Source organism: Galeopterus variegatus, unplaced genomic scaffold (assembly GCF_000696425.1).
Source record: "Galeopterus variegatus unplaced genomic scaffold, G_variegatus-3.0.2 Scaffold408, whole genome shotgun sequence".
Lineage (NCBI taxonomy): Eukaryota > Metazoa > Chordata > Mammalia > Dermoptera > Cynocephalidae > Galeopterus > Galeopterus variegatus.
Genome location: NW_007726519.1, coordinates 598,976 through 620,006, shown reverse-complemented (window position 1 = coordinate 620,006; position 21,031 = coordinate 598,976). Strand labels below are relative to the sequence as shown.

At 42.0% G+C, this 21,031-nt stretch overlaps 1 protein-coding gene across 5 annotated transcripts in view; it reads right to left on the bottom strand.

The window, feature by feature from the left end:
- The window catches only part of PDE9A (phosphodiesterase 9A), a 105,516-nt gene that overhangs the window by 35,202 nt on the left and 49,283 nt on the right, over nt 1–21,031 (bottom strand). For all 5 annotated transcript variants that reach the window (XM_008568418.1, XM_008568415.1, XM_008568416.1 and 2 more), the window contains exons 5-6: nt 3,910–3,964; nt 2,955–3,025 (exon numbers count right to left, since the gene is read on the bottom strand). In XM_008568418.1, coding sequence (XP_008566640.1) covers nt 2,955–3,025; nt 3,910–3,964 — 126 coding nt within the window. The remainder of the gene's footprint in view (nt 1–2,954; nt 3,026–3,909; nt 3,965–21,031) is intronic.

Below are 21,031 nucleotides of genomic sequence, written 5' to 3'. Positions count from 1 at the left end.
TAACATTAACTGATAAGGGTATAGATCTAATACACCAAGTTTTTGGCTGGGAAACCATAAACACATATTTAGTAAAAACAGCTAAAACTCAAACTGAGCTTTGTATAATTTGCTCTGATAAATGGATGCCTATTTACTAACCTGAATGTATAAAAATGTTCTTATCAGCACACATCATTGCCTGGTTTTACTAATCAAACAGGATAGTAGAGGTCTTTTCACTTGACTGCTCTTAATACAAAATTGTAAAGGTTTTCTTTGTCCCTTAGATATCTGGTTTAAGAAAACTTACTTCATGATAATTTCTTGTGTTCTTTGCCTTTGAAAATCTTTGTCACTTTGGTTTTTTGCAATAATTTGTGATTTTACTCAACTGTTTTAAGCCTTTTGTTATTTGACAGAGCTTTCCAATACTAAATTCTGAAAGCTCAACCTTTTGGTTTAAACAAACTTTGAGGAGTTCCGAGGGCCCTGGAGCTTCTCAAAGGATATATAAAAAATGGATCAAAACTAATTGGCTTATTTAATAAATTAGACTATATGGAAAAGCATTGTCAGTACTGAAGGTGTTATGGATATGTGTTCCAAAATCTTGTAAGGTTCTTAAATATTTGTGTTTTGATATAAATGCTACCAGTCATAATCTTGGTTTAATTATAATTTTAAAATGTTATGTCTTCAAATATTACATGAAAAAACTCTGATAGGTACAGTTTCCTGACAAACTTTGAGTTCATAGCTTGAAACTAAAGTTCCAAAATTCTAATGAAGAAACTGATGGGTTTGTGAAATTGTTCACAAAGGTCAAAACAAAAAAAGTTAATTAGTGAACTAATTAAAAAGAAATTATGGGTTTTTACAATTTCCTTATTTTGAAACTCTGCTGGTTTTCTTAATGTTTTATTTTCCAAATCTAAAAACATTCTCTCTTAAGCTATCTATAACTAACAACAGTTTGGTAAAATATCATTTAAAACAGAGATAAAGGTATTTGTTTTCTCCCTACTTGATCCCCCCAAAATTTAATCCCTTTAGGTATCTTTATGATTATTATGACAATGTGGCTATTTTTATAAATTCAATGAAAATTAACTCTCTCTTTATAACAGGATATAATTTAAAACTTTGGATATAAGATAGCATGTCTCACTTCTAAGTTGCTGACTCCTCTTTCATGTTGCCTTAATTTGGCCTAACTGCGGCTTCATCCTGCTGTTCATCTTTCCCCCTGACTGGGACAGATCACCACCTGGGGATGAGACTTCCCAGCAATGTGGGATTTATACAAAAAAAAGTAAGACCTTTTCAATCAAGATATTGATCATCAATGCTTTTATGAGGAATGCCTTGATCATAAAGGGGGAAATAATGTCTTCTCTGCAAAAGCAGTTCTCTAAATTTTCCTGGCCTTAAAGAGGGTGTTTGTAGCTTGGATGAGACATCCTGTTCTTAAACAAAAGACTTGTAATTGATCAAAAATTTTACAAAGACTAGATGCTTTGAAAGCAGTAATGTCCTGGACAGGTGAACATTAACAAACTCTCCGGACTCGGACTCAGAGTCAACTATTATACAGAGCAGAATCCCATTCTGGAGTTCCAACAATTGGTAATTACACCCAATTCACAGCACCTGGAACAATGCTGATGCAGCCACTCTGAGACGATGACATCATCAGTCCTCACCTGAAATAAATTAAAAGGACTTGCCATGCTAAATGATACAACTTTGCTTTAAATGCTTTTGTCTTGACTGTGAAAACCTAATCTATAGCTTTTGCTATTTCTTTTAAATAAATAAAATGGGGGGAGAGGTGAAGTATGCATAAAACAAATGTACTTCACAGGGCCTGGTTTTCCAAAGCCTTGCAGTTTCAAATATTGCCCTTGCAAAGGACAGGAAATTTTCCACAGGCTATACAGTTTCTGTTGTAAGATAAAGGATTGTAACACAGCAAGGTTGCTGGCTCAAAGACAGACAGGTTACTGACTGATATGTAAAGATACTGGGAAGCTGCTGTGGGGACAAGGAATGTTTGCTAAGGTCAAGCTTTTTTGGTGGATCAACTTAACTTCTTGAAAATTGCATTATGGAATGTCTATTGTTAAACTTGTTAAACTGTACTTAGAAAAAACCCCACCTATGTTCTCTTCCTGTAACTTCCTTGTTTAGAGAATAAATGCAGGAAGAGAACCCCAATTCATGGTTAACTTCTCAAATGGAAGGATTGCCTCTATCTTGAGGGTTCTGGGAGATTAACCCCTTTGCGGGGCTTCTCACTCCTCAGAAGAGATGGGTTTGAATAATCTTTGGCAGCTCTGTCACCCAGTGGAAAAGGGGTGACAAATCTGTGGGAGGCAAAGCAACAGCCTTGACATTGACAAAGTCCTGCTCCACATTGCCAAGCTGGAGGCTGATGCGGAACAGTGGGATTCGAGCAGTGGATGGGAAGCACCTGTGGACTTGAAACATCCTCCCAGAACCTGAGCTTTCTTATAACTGAATCAAGACTTGAATCAACTCTCCTTTCCTCACTTGTAGGTTTTCTGCTTCTCTTTTGTGGTGATTGGAAACCAAGAGGTAGTGATGTCGGAGACACAGTCTGAGAAACTGCAGAACCACAGAGTGCGGGTCAGTGTGCAGAGAACGTCCTCAATTATGCAAAAGAATCACAGGAAGACACACAGCAGAGGCTCTGAGGGGCTGTGTTTTCATTTCGTACTTTTCTGCACTGAGAAAATGTTTTATGTTGTGCCTTACTTTTAAACTAGCAATAAAATGCTTAGGTTAGTCACTGTTCTAGCCTTCGTTAACATCAATGGATATTTTTAATCATTTAACAAAGAAAAGACATTTACACTGACCTTCAGCACTAACTTCTGCACTGTTCCAAGGGTTGATATGAATAGAGGTTAAAAGACAGATACACAAAGAGGAAATGAAAACCCACTCACATTCGACTTTTTTCTCCAGCACTGCCAGGTGATTTGCAACTTCAGCCTTCAGCTCGTTGATTTTAAATGCTCTAGAAATAAAAAAAAAAAGAAAGAAAGAAGTCATAATGCATAAGATTCTTGAAGCTAAAATCTGTTCAGCAAACATCTGTTGAATCCCTGCTGTGGGCAAGGTCTGCAGGTGGGCTGGTGGTGGTGGGGACAAAAACGCTAGGGGTTGTTTTTAAGGAACTCTTAATGTCCCAGGGGGAGGAAACATATACCTGAAATTATTGCAAGGTGTATTTTACAAGATGGGACACACCCCTGTGCTGGTGGGTTTATTTACTTCCCCATACCTGGGCAGTGAACACGCACTTATGGGGACGGCAAGTGGCCCTCTGCTCATGAAGCTGAGATGGGACCCCCTACCCGCCCACCGCACTCTGCCGTGACGGGTACAGACACCTTCAGGGCACCCGGCATGCTCTCTAGAGGCTCCAACCCATTCAGTTAAACATTCACAGGCTTTAGAAAATACTATGCATCTGCCCTTTCCCCTATTTTAGTTACCCTGGGGCAGTAAGATGCCAGAGACTTCAGCTGGAGACCCTGAAAGTACTTCATTCAGGATAGGTGGGGTGACTCAGAATGAAAAGGAAGCCCTCCCTTCCCCCATAATCTCGGTGAGAAAGCTTATTTTTAAAATGGTGTCAAATTTGGTAGATTATCCTCTGAGTAGTTCTGGGCAACACAAGCTCACATTCTAAGAGTGTCCACTTGACAACATCTTTGGTACAAGGCGAGCGTTTCCTAAACCCCATCCAAGCTGGTTCCATTACAGAAGCCAGGAGGAAGCACAGGATATTATGTCTGAGCCTCCCAGCCAAGGCCAGCCTCACAGCAAAGGGCCCCCCTTTGCCATCAGAATAAAAAGCATCCATCTCTGGGTAGGATGTGTTTACAAGCTCTGCACCTTGAGAACTGCTCTGCCACCTGGGTCAGCATGCTCTGGATTAGTTCTTCTCTCTCTGCAACCAAAGAAGAAAGACAGATGGGATGCAGAAAAGGAGAAAGACATGCAGATCATTACAGCCCTAGTCCCACATGTGTGCCAATGCAGGGCCAGGCTGAGGAGCTGGCGAGATGCTCTGGCCCCCATCAGCAACTCAGGTCTTTCTGGCCCAGGGTTTTTCTGTCCACCTGGAACTGCTCTTTCCCTCCCGGACTGCTCCAGGCCCACAGCCAGTCTCCCAAGTGGTCTCAGCAGAGTGTCCAGGGCTGTTGTCCTTCTGTCAGCACCAGCTATAAAAAACAGGCAGGACTGGGTCTCTAAATATGGGAAGTTTTCTCTTAGGGCCTGGATCCATTTTATGGGGGCAATTACTTTGATGAGTTGAGTTCAGGGCATATCTCAAGTGCAAGACATGGTGTACTGCTGTGTTCTCACAGTGGCCTGCAAAGAGGAAGCAGGCCGGGTTCAGCACGTTTGTCCTTTGTTGCCTGGCTCATAAAACTGGGGTGGGTGGCTGGTTTTACAAGGTTCAGGCCCCAGGCTGATGTAACTTGCCTGTTTTCCTGTTTCCTGACCAGGCCCAGGGCCAGCTACTGCACAGGAAGGTGTAGATGCCCACAGCACTGTTTTCAGCAACTCTGTGCTCTTGGGAAGGGAGAGATCTCTTCCTGGTTCCAGTTAACTGTTAGTTCACACCCTAAAACACTGGGAACTTACACAAGACTTAGTCCTGAGTTCATGTAATCCTCTATGTTGACTTGATGCCTAACCCTCTACTATAAACAAAACAAATAAAAACAAAACCATATCTGCCCAAATAAAACATGTCAATCATCCATTCTGGCAATGGGGCTCAAAAGCTAAAAATGTTCATATACTCTGACCCAGTGTCTCATTTCTAGGAAATGATCATGCATGTATACAAAAGGTGTTCATCACAATTTTATTTAATATTAGTAAAAACGGTAACAAACCATATGTCCGTCAAATGGGGATATTTAAAATAAAGATATATCTGTACTGTGAAATATATCTTTCTTTATTTTAAATATCCCCATACAGATATATCTCTACTGTGAAATCATAGTCTGCTATTAGAAATAATATCTTGGGGCTGGCCCGGTGGCGTACTGCTACAGTGTGCCACTTGGGAAGCGCGGCGGCGCTCCCGCCAAGGGTTTGGATCCCACATACAGACCGGCCGCTCACTGGCTGAGCGAGGAGCGGGGGCAACACCGAGGGTTGCGATCCCGTTGCCGGTCCCGGTCCGGTACGGGCGCGACACTGAGGGTTGCGATCCGTTGCCGGTCACGAAAAAAAAAAAAAGACAAAGGAAAAAAAAAAAAAAAAAGAAATAATATCTTGGGGCCGGCCCGGTGGTGCACTGCTACAGTGTGCCACTTGGGAAGCGTGGCGGCGCTCCCGCCGAGGGTTTGGATCCCACATACAGACCGGCCGTGGCCCGGTGGCGTACTGCTACAGTGTGCCACTTGGGAAGCGCGGCGGCGCTCCCGCCAAGGGTTTGGATCCCACATACAGACCGGCCGCTCACTGGCTGAGCGAGGAGCGGGGGCAACACCGAGGGTTGCGATCCCGTTGCCGGTCCCGGTCCGGTACGGGCGCGACACTGAGGGTTGCGATCCGTTGCCGGTCACGAAAAAATAAAAAAGACAAAGAAAAAAAAAAAAAGAAATAATATCTTGGGAAATGTTCATGTCTATTGTTAAAGTAAAAAAAAAAAAAGCTTTTAAAACAGTAATACGCAGTGGTCCCATTTTTGAAGACACATTAGAAAGGTACACTCCAAAATAATAATGGTCATTATCTTTTAGTCATAAGATTATATATAAATTTTATTTTCTTATATTTGCTTCTCTATATCCTGGGCATTTTCTACAATGAATATATATTGATTTCATAAAAAGAAAGAAACATTTTTAAAACTAATCAGTTTAAATTAACCTCTCAAGACCTCATTGCTTCACCTGCCAAAAGGGAGGGTAGACCAGATGACCCATTTGGTTCCCTCTAGCTCTAGCATTCTATGATGTTTTTATCAAATCTCTTGAAAGTATAAGAGTAACAATGTCAACCAGGAAACTTTCATAGAGCCATGGATTGAGCTGCTGGCCCTAGCCTTCAGGAAGCCCCACACCTATTAGGGAAGAAAAGTGTCCTTCACTGACGAGGATCACCACAAGGTTCCACAGGCTCCTTGGTGAACTCAGTAGGGCTTATATCACCTATGAAGTCATTGGGAAAACTAATGTATCACATAACCTTTAAGAGTTAATGACCTCAGTGTCTTGACATAGTTTTAGAAGTCCATCAAACGATCCACATTTATAGACCACTTCTCCTAAAAATAGCTGAGAGCATATTCTTTTCAGGTGCCTACAAAGCATATACCAAGATAGACCATATCCTGGGCCATAAAGAAAACCACGAACAATTTTTCTAAAGAACTGAAACTGTTCAGAGTTTCAGAGTATACTCTCATTACAAGAGAATCAAACAAAAGTCAATAACAGAAAGACAGCAGGAAAATCTCCAGACACTCGGAAACTAAACAACACGTTTCTCAGTAATTCATGGGTCAAAGAGGAATTTGGAAGGGAAATTTTAAAAAAAAATTGAAATCAATGAAAATGAAAATATAATACATCAAAATTTAGCCATGGGACACAGCTATAGCAATGCTGAGAGGGAACTTCATAGCACTAAGTGCTTACATTAGAAGAGAGGAAAAATATCAAATCGATAATCTAAAGTCCCACCTTAAGAACCTAGAAGAAAAGCAAAATAAACCCACAATAGCAGAAGGAAGGAAGAGTAGAAACAAATGAAATAGAAAACAGAAAAACAATGCGTAAAATTAATGAAACAAAGAGCTAGCTATTTGAAAATATCGATAAATTGACAAACTTATAGCAAGACTGACAAAGAAACAAAGAGAGAAAACACATATTATGAATATCAGGAATGAAGGAGGGTACATCTCTACAGACCCTGCAGACATCAAAAGGATAGTAAGGGAACACTGCTAACATCCCTACACATAAATTTGACATCTTAGATAAAATGGATCAATTCCTACAAAAGCTGTGAATCACTACAACTCAATCAATATGAAATAGGTAATTTGAACAACCAATAACTATTAAGGAAATAAAATTTCTAATTAAAAAACAAAAAAATGAAATTTTCAAGTCCTGATGGTTTCACTTGAGAATTCTACCAAACATTTAAAGAATTAACACAATTCTAAACAATCTTTTCCAGAAAATAGAAAATACTTCCCAATTCACTTTATGAAGCTAGTATTACTGTATTAGTCCATTTGGTGTTGCTATAACAGAATACTTGAGACTGGATAATTTATAAAGGAAAGAGGTTTATTTGGCTCATGATTCTGGGACAGCTGCAGCTGGTGCAGGCCTCAGGCTGCTTCTACTCATGGCAGAAAGTGGCAGGCAGCCAGTGGGTACAAGCAGGTCACATGGCAAGAGGAAGCAAGACAGAGAGAGAGGAGGTGCCAGGGTCTTTTAAACAAGCAGCTCTCATGAGAACTAATACAGCAAGAATTCATTCACTCTCCCAATCTAGGGAGAGCACTAATCCATTCATGAGGGATCCACCCCTGTGACTCAAACCGTCACACTGGGGATCAGATTTCCACAAGTTCTGGGAGGACAATACATCCAAACTCCATCAATTACCCTGACACCAAACCCAGACAAAGACAACAACAACAAAAAAACCCCTATAGACCAATATCCCTCAGGAATATAGACACAAAAATCATTAACAAAATATTAGCAAATAGAATTCAGCAATATACAAAAATGATTATACATAAAGATCAAGTGGGGTTTATTTCAGGGTTGCAAGACTGATCCAATATTTAAAAACCAATTGATGTAATTTACTATATTAGGCTAAGGAAGAAAAATCACATGATCATATCAATTAACTCACAAAAAGCATTTGACAAAATTCAACACATATTCATGATAAGACTCTCAGAAAAATAGGAATGGGAGAAAACTTCTTTAAATTGACAAAAAGCATCAAGAAAAACCCTGTGGCTAACAATATACTTACTGGTGAAGACTGAACGTTTTTGCCTAAGACTGTGACAAGGCCAGATGTCTGTCCTCACCCCATTATTCACATAGTGCTGGAAGTTCCAGTCAGTGCAATAGGCAGGAAAAGGAAACAAAAGGCAGACAGACCGGAAAGGAAGAAGTGAAACTGTTTCTGTTTGCCAATCATATGTCTACATAGACAATTTCAAGGAATCTGTAAAGAAAATCTCCTAGCACTAATAAATGGTTTAGCAAGATCACAGAATAGAAGAAAAACATGCAAAATTCAATTGAATTTTTATAGGCTAGCAATGACCATGTAGCTAGACACTGAAATTAAAAAGAAAATACCATTCAGAAAAAATCCAAAACACCCCCACAAAAAGTTTAGGTGTAAATCTAACGAAATATATGCAGAACTTGTATGCTGAAAGCTACAAAATACAGATGAAAAAAAAAAATCAAAGAAGACATAAATAAATGGCAAGACCTACCGTGTTAATGGATTGGAAGACGGGACATAGTAAAGACATCAATTCTCCCCATATTGGGATATAAGTTTTACAAAATTCTTAGCAATATCCTAATAATAATTTTTGTAAAAACAGACAAGATTATTCTAACATTTACATAGAAAGACAAAGGAACTAGAAGAGCTAAAACAATTTTGAAAAAGGTAAAATGGGAGGAATCAGTCTATCTGACTCAAGACATTATACAGCTAAGGTAATGAAGACTGTGTGGTACTGGCAGAGAGAGAGACACATAGATCAGTGGAAGAGAGCAGGGGACACATAGATCAGTGGAAGAGAGCAGGGGACTCAGAACCACACACCCACACAAATACAGCCAACTGATTTTTGACAAAGGTACAAAAGCAATTCAACGAAGAAAACAGCCTTTTCAACAAGTGGTACTGGATCAATCAGACACCCACAGGCAGAAAAAAGGGCCTCGACCTAAACCTCAGTTTACATAAAGATTAATGCAAAATGGAACATGGATGTAAAACATAAAACTACAAAACATTTAGAAAAAAGTGTAGGAGAAAATCTTCAAAATCTTGGGTGAGGTAGGGAGTTCTTAAACCAAATACAAGCCATAAAAGGAAAAATTGATAATCTGGGACTTCATCAAAATTAAATTTTTTTCTCTGTGAAAGATCCTGTTAAGAGGATGAAAAGACTAGCTACAGCCTAGGAGAAAATATTTGCAAACCACATAACCAATGAAGACGTGCGTGTAGAATACATAAAGAGCTGGCAAACCTTAATGGCAGAAAACAAAACAACCCAATGTGAAAGCAAGCGAGAGATGAGCACTGAAGAGTGTATACAGATGGAAACTGAAACAAGAAAAATGCAAATTAAAACCACAGTGAAAAGCCACCGCACGCTTATCAGAATGGCTAAGACAAAAATAGTGACAACGCCAAGTGCAGACGAGGACATGGAAACTCGGGATTTCTCACATGTTGCTGTGGGAATGTGAAATGGCATGGTTGCTCCAGAAAGCAATTTGGCAGCTTCTTAATAAAAGCTAGCCAGGCAACTCCCAGATGACCTAGCACTTGCACTCCTGGACAGAGAGATAGAAATTTACATTCTCATAAACACCTGTACACGATGTTCACAGCAGCTTTATTTGTAATAGCCCCAAAATGGAAACCACCTAGATGCCCTTGGAGAGTGAACAGATAAACACGCTGTGGTCCCTCTATACCGTGGAATACCACTTAGCCATAAAAAGAAATGGACTATTAATAGAGACAACAAGCAGGACGGGTCAGAGGGGGTTATACGGAGTGAAAAAGCTGTGGTCCCTCTATACCGTGGAATACCACTTAGCCATAAAAAGGAATGGACTATTAATAGAGACAACAAGCAGGACGGGTCAGAGGGGGTTATACGGAGTGAAAAAAGACAATCCCAAAAGCTACCTACTGCATGATTGCATTTACAGAACATTCTTGAAATGACAATACTATAAAAATGGAGAGTCACGGTTGTCAGGGGTGGGTGGGAAATGGAGGGAAAGGGTGTTGTAAAATGGCAGCAGGAGGGATCCTGTGAGGACGGAATGTTCTGTATCTGGATGGTGTTGATGTCAATGCCCTGGTTGTGATATTGTACTGTGGTTTTACAAGATGTTACCACTGGGAGAAGTGGGTAAAGAATGCATGGGCTTTCTCCGTATTCCTTCTTATGGCTGCATGTGAATCTACAGTTACATCAAAATAAGTTCATAGATAGAATGGAATAAAAAGTTAAGGAAGAGTTTTCCTTCGGACTTTTGAGGTGTGATCCTTTGAGCATTACAGGATTTTTATGCCTAAATCTACTTTCCTGCGCAAGCAGTCATGGGGCTTTGTGCCACTCCATCCCATCCTTCTCTCTTCCCAGCTCCATGCCAGGGTGGACATCCTTGCTCTGGTCCATGCTCTGCTACACTGCAGCCCACGTGCCACCCAGACCAACACAGCAGTAGTTCTCAGGAAGGGCACGACGTGAAGCTGAGGGTCCAGGGAGAACACCCCCAGGCACCGTGCAGTAGGTGTAACCTAGCACAATGGACACATGGACCGCCTTTTTGGATAATGCAAAATCTGTGTTCTTTCCCGAGGAGAAAGGAGCAAACATGCCTATGTGCAAAAGGCCACTCAAACCCACACCTCCATAAACAGAGCCCTGGCTGGGAAATGCCCACCACCCCCCAACCTAGAATCCCTGGAATTCCTGAAGTGGCCACTGTTTCCTCCCGATGGATTTCAGAACTTAAACAATGATCCCTGATTTCATGTGGGCAGACCAGGGCAGGTACTGCCTGCCTCAGCTCCTGCTGTGCAGCTGTCACGGAGGCTCACTGGCAGCCACAGGTTCTCTCTGACATCCTCTCTTGCTGTCTCTGCCTTCCCTGGTGTGTTATGGTCTTCGGGCTGACAGGTGAGCTCTGGGTACCACCTCCAGGCTGAGAAGCAGCAGAACCTGCCTGAGATGTCCCAAATATACTCTTTCCCTTCTCCAGTGCCTCTGGAATCCTCAGAGAGCCTGAAAACCCAGGATGTGGAGGCGACAAGCAGTTTTCAATTGCGAATGTTAGTCAATCCCACCTTGGTGGCAAAACCATGCCCTATCAGCAAAATTTGATATTATGTATGATACCTACCTCTTTTTCCTAAATGCTGCATGGCATATATTGAATTTTTAAAATTAAAGTATATTGAAGTAAATTTGTTTTAAGAATTTCTTAAGGGGGCCTCTGGACCTGTCAGTTTTTGAGCAAATCAGGAGAGTGACGTTGAGACTGTGAGGGGAGTGGACATCAGTGTGAACTGTCGTGGATCTGTGCAGATGGAAACCAAGAGTGTGAGCAGATATTCACAGGCAGCTCGTGCGTTCTCCAAAGGAAACTGTCCCATGAGACCAGATAACATAACATCTAAAAGTGTCCCCAAGCCTGGGCACTACAGTGGATTTCAAGGGTGCTGCTCACTATGTTTTACACCTAGACAACAATGACTTCAATAAAGGCAGAAGATCAGTCCTCATGACAGCGGATTAGGTCGGCTCATCTTCAGCCTCATCCCAGCTGGCTGCCTTTTGGGTGCTTACACCTGGACTAGCATTCCTAGACAACAATGACTTCAATAAAGGCAGAAGATCAGTCCTCATGACAGCGGATTAGGCCGGCTCATCTTCAGCCTCATCCCAGCTGGCTGCCTTTTGGGTGCTTACACCTGGACTAGCATCATAGCATCTGGGGTGCTGTGTCCCACTGGGCTCCTCATGTTACAGGCACCGACAGGTAAATGCTGGAGCTGGCAGGGTCTCTCACATAATATAGGAGGACATCAACTCTTGGAGTCCAGCAGAACTGGGGTCCAGTTTTTAGGATGCTGTCTCATCAGTCCAGATTCAGGCCATGGATTTGTAACAGAGGGGCCCTAGGACCTTCCCCTTGGAAAAGAACCAAGGGGACTGGAGTGAAGGAAAGTTCTGAAGATACTGAGGAGGGACCTGCTGGGTCTTCCAGCCTTAGATTCCTGCAGGATTCAGCCCATGGGTAGGGCAGGATGGGCCCCCTGCCCCATGATGCTCCCAAGTGACTAGGGCAGAGTCTGTACCCCCCGTGCTATGCCCACATATTGCTGGATCCGCCTCAGGCTGCGGCTGACAGTTCAAGGAACCTACCTCTGCCTCGCCCACTTCTTCCAGGAATTGTTTACTTGTTTCAGACAAATGCTGAGTCTACCTAGCACAGAATGTCATGAAACTCTGGTTTAATTTATCGACAAAACAACATAATTCCAACTCTAAAGTTTAACACAAAACATGAATTAGGCTGGCCCACAGCCGATTTCGTTTTCATTTTGTGCAGAAGAGAACAGTAACAGCCACAGCAATCCTTTCGTCTCCACACTCCTGAGCTGGTCTGGACGGCACCTTCCTCCCCTGGGAAATTGCATGCGAACTCAGCCCTGGCAATAGGCCGGCCCCCACGCCCGTGCATGGAGGGGAGGTGGTCTAGAGACGTCCGCGTGGGCATTCGCACCCCAGGCTTTCGACTCTGAATGGATAACAGCACAGGGGCGTGTGGGTGGCCTCGGAGCCTGTGCAGGCTCCATCCCAGCCTCTCACAACACAATGCTGGGCTGATGTGTACACACTATTAATCTGATGTACTGAGCCATGTTTCACCTTATTAGTCTCAGCCTGAAGCAACAGAGTGAGACACTGAGCATCCTCCAAGAAGTACACACTTAACAGATATTTCCCAGAGCATTTTTATTTGTAAAAAGACCCTGCTATCCCTTCAGAAAGGGGTATCTTATTTTTGCATTAGGGAAAATAACACAGATTCCAAAGAGACAAGTACTCCAGAGGCCCTGAAGACGGGGACAGTGCCCCTATTCCCACTCTTGTCCAGCCCCCAATCCCTAAGAGCCAGGGCTCTGCCAAGAAGGAGCTGGCCGTCTCCCCCACTGGTGGGAAGGTGGGGGGTGTCCTGGGAAGCAGGAGGGGCTCAACTCACCTCCTGTTCCACCTCTGCTCTCTCCGGGCCTGTGGCCGCCCTCGAACCTCCCAGCTAGCCGAGGATGTTCTAACTCAGGGAACAGTCATTGGCAATTCACTGTTTATGGACATCATAAAATAGACATACAGAGGAGAACAAGGAGGACATTTCCTTTATAGTCTAGAAGCACAATAAAGTTATATGATTAACAGTGACCTCACCTGGCTTCTTAAAGGTGCAGGAGCCCTTTCTATAGTCTGTCCTGCCGATTAATCAAACAAGTTTATCAGCAGCCAAAGGAATATCCCAGATAATTTGTATTTTAGCCATTCAGATGTCACAAAGAAAGCAAAATGGACCGAAGGACCCTGATGGCCAAATGTGAGACTTTGGAGACTGTCTGCGGCGGTGTGTCCTTTCAGATGCACGGTACCTTGGGGGCAGGCACTGGGTTGAGTTTTTTCCTTTCATTTTTGGAGAGGGGAATTTCATGTTCTGCGTAGTTTGCATGATTTCAAATGCTTGAGTATAATTTTCCCATATGCCCGTCTCTACTCCTTAGGATTAGTTTTCATGCAGAAAAATGCCTGTGAAGTTGGTAGCCTCTGGGACAGCCAGCATGTATGCTCCTTTACAGACTGCGGCACTGTAACATCTTACTTTCCAGGTGCTGTTCTTTTTTTTTTTTTAAAAGATGACCGGTAAGGGGATCTCAACCCTTGGCTTGGTGTTGTCAGCACCACGCTCAGCCAGTGAGCAAACTGGCCATCCCTATGTAGGATCCGAACCCGTGGCCTTGGTGTTATCAGCACCGCACTCTACCGAGTGAGACACAGGCTGGCCTTCCAGGTGCTGTTCTAACCGGTTTGTGCGTGTGAACTCATTTAATCCTCTTAACCCACAGCGGCTATGTGACATTGATGGAAGGCCAAGTCACAACATTATCAAATCTGTCCTGCCCGACCCAAGTCATATTCCCATTTAGGGCTGCAAAGACAGGGCAGGGCTGCACTTAATCATGGTGGGGAAGGACTCTGCACATACCCCTCCCCTTTGGAAAACCACAAAGACGCCTTTCTTCTGTGTGGCCCTCACCCAAGGTGTGATGAACTTCTGAGGAAGAAGGATGCCTTCAGAGGAATTTGAATTTGGTAACTAGCAGCTGATCATACATGCTGGTGGGACTTGGTCCATTATATGATGGCCTGTGTGTGTCACTGTGACTCGATACACTCTGAGAAAGTTTAATTATGGCGATGCAAAAGGAAATCAACTTTGGTTCACGTGTCTGGGGCTTTGACTTTGTGCCAAATGATCCCATAAGACTAGTTCCAGAAAGAATTCTATCAGGAAAAACTGATCCAATAAACAATTGATTATGTACAAATGATAGGTCGTTTACAAAAATCTAGTAATGACTGAGTCCTTCTTGCAAACCAAAGGTTTTACCATATCTGTGAACTTCAACAAGTTGCTCACAGTTGTAAAGGCTGTAGCAAGAGAAATAAAAAATAGCCAATGGATCACTGTAATACAACAGATTGGAAGCAACACAAATATTCATTCACAGGAGAAACGATGGTACATCCACAAAATGAAGCACTCTATGCCACTGTAACAGAATGAAAGAAGATTTCTATGTTCTGCAATGGAGTGATCTTACAGTATGTGTGTTGGGGGGGGTTGAGCTGAAACTAAGCAGAGAGTCACAGGTTTATCTGGATGAGTTGTCAGAGGATACAGTTTTAGGTTGTTAGAGGACATAGGAACAAAACAGGGAATCCAAAAAAGGGAAGCAATCGGGGAAGCCAAATTCTGTATAAACTCCCCTATTCCTTGGTTGATCCCTGAATTGCACGTGTGTGGGCCTAGGAGGATAAAAGAGTTAAGTAGACATTTCACCTCTTGCCCACTGTGGAGGAGACAAAGTTTGGAGTCTGAGTCCATTCCAGTTAGAGGAGCTTGATAGATACCTAGGGCTCCCCTGAAACTCCTGGAGGGCCACTCGGGGAAGCCAAATTCTGTATAAACTCCCCTATTCCTTGGTTGATCCCTGAATTGCACGTGTGTGGGCCTAGGAGGATAAAAGAGTTAAGCAGACATTTCAACTCTTGCCCACTGTGGAGGAGACAAAGTTTGGAGTCTGAGTCTATTCCAGTTAGAGGAGCTTGATAGATACCTAGGGCTCCCCTGAAACTCCTGGAGGGCCACTCTAGAGATCTACCCTAACAAAGCATGAAACAAAGCTTCCACAAGTTCAAGGTGATCAGCCAGTAATTTAACTGACTGCCACAAAATCAACACTCTTCAGATGAATATAACAAAATCCAGAGTCTCTACAATGTATTAATCATAATGTTAATACACAATAAAAAAGACATGCAAAGAAACAGGAAAATGTGACCCATACTCAGGAAAAAAATCACCCCGCAGAAACCCTAGATGACTCAGATGTTGAAATGAGGGAGGGTGGAGCACAGGGGATTTTTAGGACAGAAAACACTTCTGTATGATACTGTATTGGTATATACATGATATTATACATTTGTCCAAACCCACCAAATGTACGATGCCAAGAGTGAACCCCAATGTGAACTATGGACTCTGGTTGACGATGATGTATCAGTGTAGGTTCGTTGACTGTAACCAACGTGCAACTCTGACCTGGGTTGTTGATGTTGGTAGAGGCTGAATAATTACATGGGATGGGAACACATGGGAAGTCTCTATGCTTTTCACTCGATTTTGCTGTGAACTAAAAAAATAAAATCTATAAATTTAAAAAAAGTTGAGGATGTATATTGTAATATTTAGAACAACCAACTTAATGCTAAAAGGTGTAGCTAAAGAGACAATTGTAGGTATAAAATGAAATACAAAATTTATTCAATTAACCCAAGAGAAAACAGAAAATGAGGAACACAGAAAAAAACCTGAGATCAATAAAACACTACTGGCAACATGGTAGACCCAATCCCAACCATGTAAATAAATACCTTAAATGTAAATGGACATAGAAATAATATCAATATTACATAAAATCTTTCAGAAAGTAAAGAAGAAAGTAAACTTCTGAACATGTTTCATGAGGCCACCATAATACCACTAGCAAAACATGACAAAGACATTGCAAGAAAAAAAGTACAAACAATCATCCCACTTAAACACAGATACCAAAATCCTTCATATATTAGGAAAGCAAATCTAGGAATAAATAAAAACAGAACACATCAGAACATCATGGTAGAGGACCATATATCCTATGTTAAATTTACTCCTTAGTATTTTCCTAGAAATATTTTCTGGGAACACAAGAGGGTATACCCCAGGAAAGCAAAATTGGTCAATGGACACAAAGAATGATTGCATATTATAATGATGAATAAGCTAACTGTACTGATCTAACCATCACATATTCTACACAATTACTGAAAATCAATGTTGTACCCCACATGTATGTCTAATAAGAAAATAAATAAATAGTTGGTACTTGTAAAAATAAATAAATAAAAATAAATTTAAAAAGTTGTTTTAACATTTGGAAATCAAATGGTAGAATTCACCCTATTAATAGAATAAAGGAGAAAAATAATAGGATCATCCCAATAGATGCAGAAAGAACATGGAGCAAATCCAACACCTATTTCCATTAGAAAACTAGGAATCAACCCATCTCAATAGATGTAGAGAGAACATTTGATAAAATTTGAACGTATTTTGTCAAAGAATATTTCACAAAAAACTCTTAGAAAACTAGGAGTAGATAAAAACTTCCAACCTGATAAAGGGCATCTGCAAAATCATCTGTGGCTGACATCATGCGTAATGGTGAAAGACTGAATGCACTTCCCCTAAGACTGGGAACAAGAAGTTTCAACTGGTACAAGATAACAACTAGACATATGTGTGGGGGAAATGAATGTCAACCCCTACCTCACACCATACAGAAAATTCATTAGGAATGGATCACAGATTAAAATATAACAGCTATAACTCTAAATCTTCTAAAAATGTATCTTCATGAACTTGGAGTAGAAAAAGGGCTCCTAGAGAAGACACAGGGAATACTTGACACAAAAGAAAAACTTGTTACATTAGAGTTCATCAAATTAAAACCTCTGCTCATCATATGACTTCATTAAGAACATGAAAAAGGCGAGTTGCAAGCTGGGAAAAATATTTGCCATATGTATATCTGACAAATTAATATCCAGATTATATGTATTCCTATAAACTAGTGATACAAAATAATATAAGCCAGTTTAAAAAAAGAGCAAAATACTTAGAACACAAAGCTCACAAAATAAGATATTCAAATAGCCAATAAGCATGTAAAAACATGCTTAACATCACTGAGCCATCTGGGAAATGAAAATGAAAACTATAATTAGATATTATCAATGTCATACCTACTTGAATGTCTAAAATTAAGGAAAAACTGAGAACACCTAGTACTGGGGAGGATGTAGAAATGCTGGATCACTCATGTATTGCTGGTGGGAATGTAAAATGGTACAACCACTTGGGAACACAGTATGACAGTTTCTTATAAAGTTAAATACACATTTATATGAATAAGCAATTTCCTTCCTAGGTAGTACCCCAGATAACTGACAAGTATGTCCACAATAAGACTTGTACAGTGACTATAGCAGCTGAACCCCAAAGTGCAAAGGACCCAAATGTCCATCCACAGGAGAACTGGTGGATGAAGCATGCACTGCCCAGCAACACAAAAGTAAATAAATCACTGCTGTGGATCAACTGAATTATGTCTCCAAAGTTCACATATTGGAAGCTTAATTCCCACTGTAACTGTTGAGGGTGGGAAATCCTATGACGGTCATTGAAATGTGGGGCCTTGAAGAAATGATTATATTGCAGGACCATGCTGTACTGAATGGACCAATAATGGTGGTCAGGGGCATGGTTCTGGGGGCTTTAAAAGAAGAGCACATGAGAAGTTCTCTCTCTCTGTTCCACCATTTTCTGCCATGTGAGACCCCTGGGTCATTGTCACCACCACCAAGACCCTCACCAGATGTGTTCCCTGCACTATGGACTTCCCAGCCTCTGAAACTGTAGGCAGTAAATTTCACTTTCTTATAAATCACCCAGTTCCAGGTCTTTTGTTACAAGCAATAGAAAAGGACTAATACAGAAAATTGGTACCAGGGAAGCAGGGTGTTGCTTATAACAAATACTTCAAAATGTGAAAGTGGCTTTGGAACTGGGTGTTGAGGAGAGGTTGGAAGAATTTGTAGGAACAGGCTAGAAAAAGTCTAGATGCTGGTAAGGAAAGTTTGGGACTTCTTAGAGACAGGTTTAGTGATGGCAACTAGAATGCTGATGGAAATATGGACTGCAAAGACCATTCTGAGGATATTTCAGAGGTGAATGAGAAGGAACTTATTGGAAACTGGGGCAAAGATCACCCTTGCTATGAACCGGCAATGAACTTGGCTGCAATCTGTCCATGCCCCAAAGTTTTACTGAATGTAGAACTCAAAGGTACTGACCCAGAGTATTTGGCAGAAGAAATTTCTGAGCAACAAAACATTCAGGGAGTTGTACGGCTACTTGCAACAGTTTATGCTGAATTATGGTGGCAAAGGCAAGACATAAAGCCAGAATTTATAATTAAAAGGGAAACATAGCATAAAGATTTGGAAAATGTGCAGCCTGGCCATGTGGTAGAGAATGAGAGGGTATTTTCAGGAGAACAATTCAATAGTGTATTGTTGGCTAAGAAGATTAGTGCAAAAGAAAGGGATTATCAGGAGAAAGCGAAAAGGTCCTGAAGGCACTGCAGAAGCCTCTGGGGCCAATCCTTCCATTTCAGGCCCAGAGGCTGAGGCAGACAAAATGGTCTTGGAGAACAGGCCTGAGGTGCCCTCCACAACCTAGCTTCCCAGAGCCACCTCAAAATGCTGCTCCTCACACCAGCACCCCAGCTGTTTTGGCTACTCCAGCTGTGGCTAAATTGGCACCAGGCATGGCTGGACCCACAGCTTTGAAAGATACAACCTGGAAGCCTTAGCGGTGTTCACGTGGTTTTAGGTCTGTAGGCTTGCAGAATACTAGAGCTGTGGAGGCTTAGGAGCCTCCAACCTGATTTCAAAGGATGTACTGAAAAGCCTGGGGACCCAGGTGCGGTGTTCACGTGGTTTTAGGTCTGTAGGCTTGCAGAATACTAGAGCTATGGAGGCTTAGGAGCCTCCAACCTGATTTCAAAGGATGTACTGAAAAGCCTGGGGACCCAGGAAGAGAACTGTCACAGGGGTGGAGTCATCACAGACAGGCTTCACTTAGAGCAATGCCGAATGGAAATGTGGGGTTGGAGTTGCAGCAGAAAAACCCACCAAGGCCACGCCCAGTGGAGCTGTGAGAGTGGGACTGCCATGGAGACCCCAGACCTGTGGAGCTACCAGAGTGGAACACCAGCCTTTGAGAGCTGAGAGCATAGCCTCAGACCAGCAAAGCCATAGAAGCAGAGCTGTCCAAGGATGTGGGGACCCAACCCCCTGCACCAGTGTGCAGAGGACATTGAACATGGGAGTCAAGGTACATGATTCACCAGCTTTGAGATTTAAGGCCTGCCTTGCTGGATTTCAGACTTGCTTAGGACCTGTTACCCCTTTCTTTCGACCTCTCTCTCCCTTTTTGACTATGTTTGTCCCACCACTGTATCTTGGAAGTAGATAATTTGTTTTGATTTCACAGATGGGACTTTGAACTTTGGACTTTTGAGTTGAAACAAGTTAAGATTTGGGGGACAGAAAGAATGTATTTACATGTGAGAAGGACATGAACTTCGAGGGTGAAATGCTATGGATTGACTGAGTTGTATCCCCAAAGTTCATATATTAGAAGCTTAATTCCCAGTGTGACTCTTGGGAGGGTGGGAAATCCTATTATGGCAATTGAAAGGTGAAGAGGTGATTAGATTGTAGGATCGTGCCATAGTGAATGGATTAGTAATGGTGGTTCTGAGGGCTTTAAAAGGAGAAAAAATGAGGTTTTCCCTTTCTCTGCTCTGCCATTTTCTGCCATGTGAGACCCTGCATTGCTCACCATTACGTGTTCCCTGGACTTTGCAACCTCCAAAACTGTAATCAATAAATTTCATTTTCCTTATAAATTACCCAGTTCCAAGTATTTTGTGATAAGCAATAGAAATGGAGTAATACAATTGCCCAGGTGAATCTTAAAAATATGATATCGAGTGAAAGAATCCAGACACCAAAGAGCACATCCTGTACGATTCCACCTCTGTAAAAGTCGAGAACAGGCAAAGCAGCCCATGGTGGCAGAGGTCAGCAGAATGGCTTCTCACGGTGTGTGGGGACTGACTCAGACGAGGCAGGAGGGATCTCTTCTGGGGTGATGGAACGTTCTCTACCTTGACTGGGTGGTGGTTACATGCATGCTTACTTTTATCAGAACCCATCACATTGCGCACTCGGGATCTGTGTGTTTCCCCACATGGACAGGATGCGCACGTGGGCGTGGGTTCTGCCTGCTTCTCACAAGCACCAGGCGCAGAGAGGACTGAACACTTGCGGTCTTGAGGTGTCTGCAGTAATGCTAGGATGTCATCATTTTGTTCTACTGAGATCTGCAGCCAGGACACATAAACCTCAGAGGCCTCTGTGCTATCATTTGCCACCCATGCCTCCGGCTCGGCGTGCTGAAGGCTGTTGTCTGTTTTTGGCTGGACCCCTCCAACAGGAGCGTGACCACACAATTCCAGAAATGTTTATTTTTCATTTTATACACTGCATCCTTTTTGTTTAAAAAAAAATGCAAGGAAGGATTACTAAGGCTATGCTTATAAAGCTCTTTGGAATAAAATTGCACTAAAAATAGGAAATATTAGTAAGAAGTATTATTATTTCTCATAAACAACATGTTTGTGCTCAAATTTCAAGCATTAACTTGACTTCCAAGCAAAAATACAGACACAGTCATGTGTCATTTTA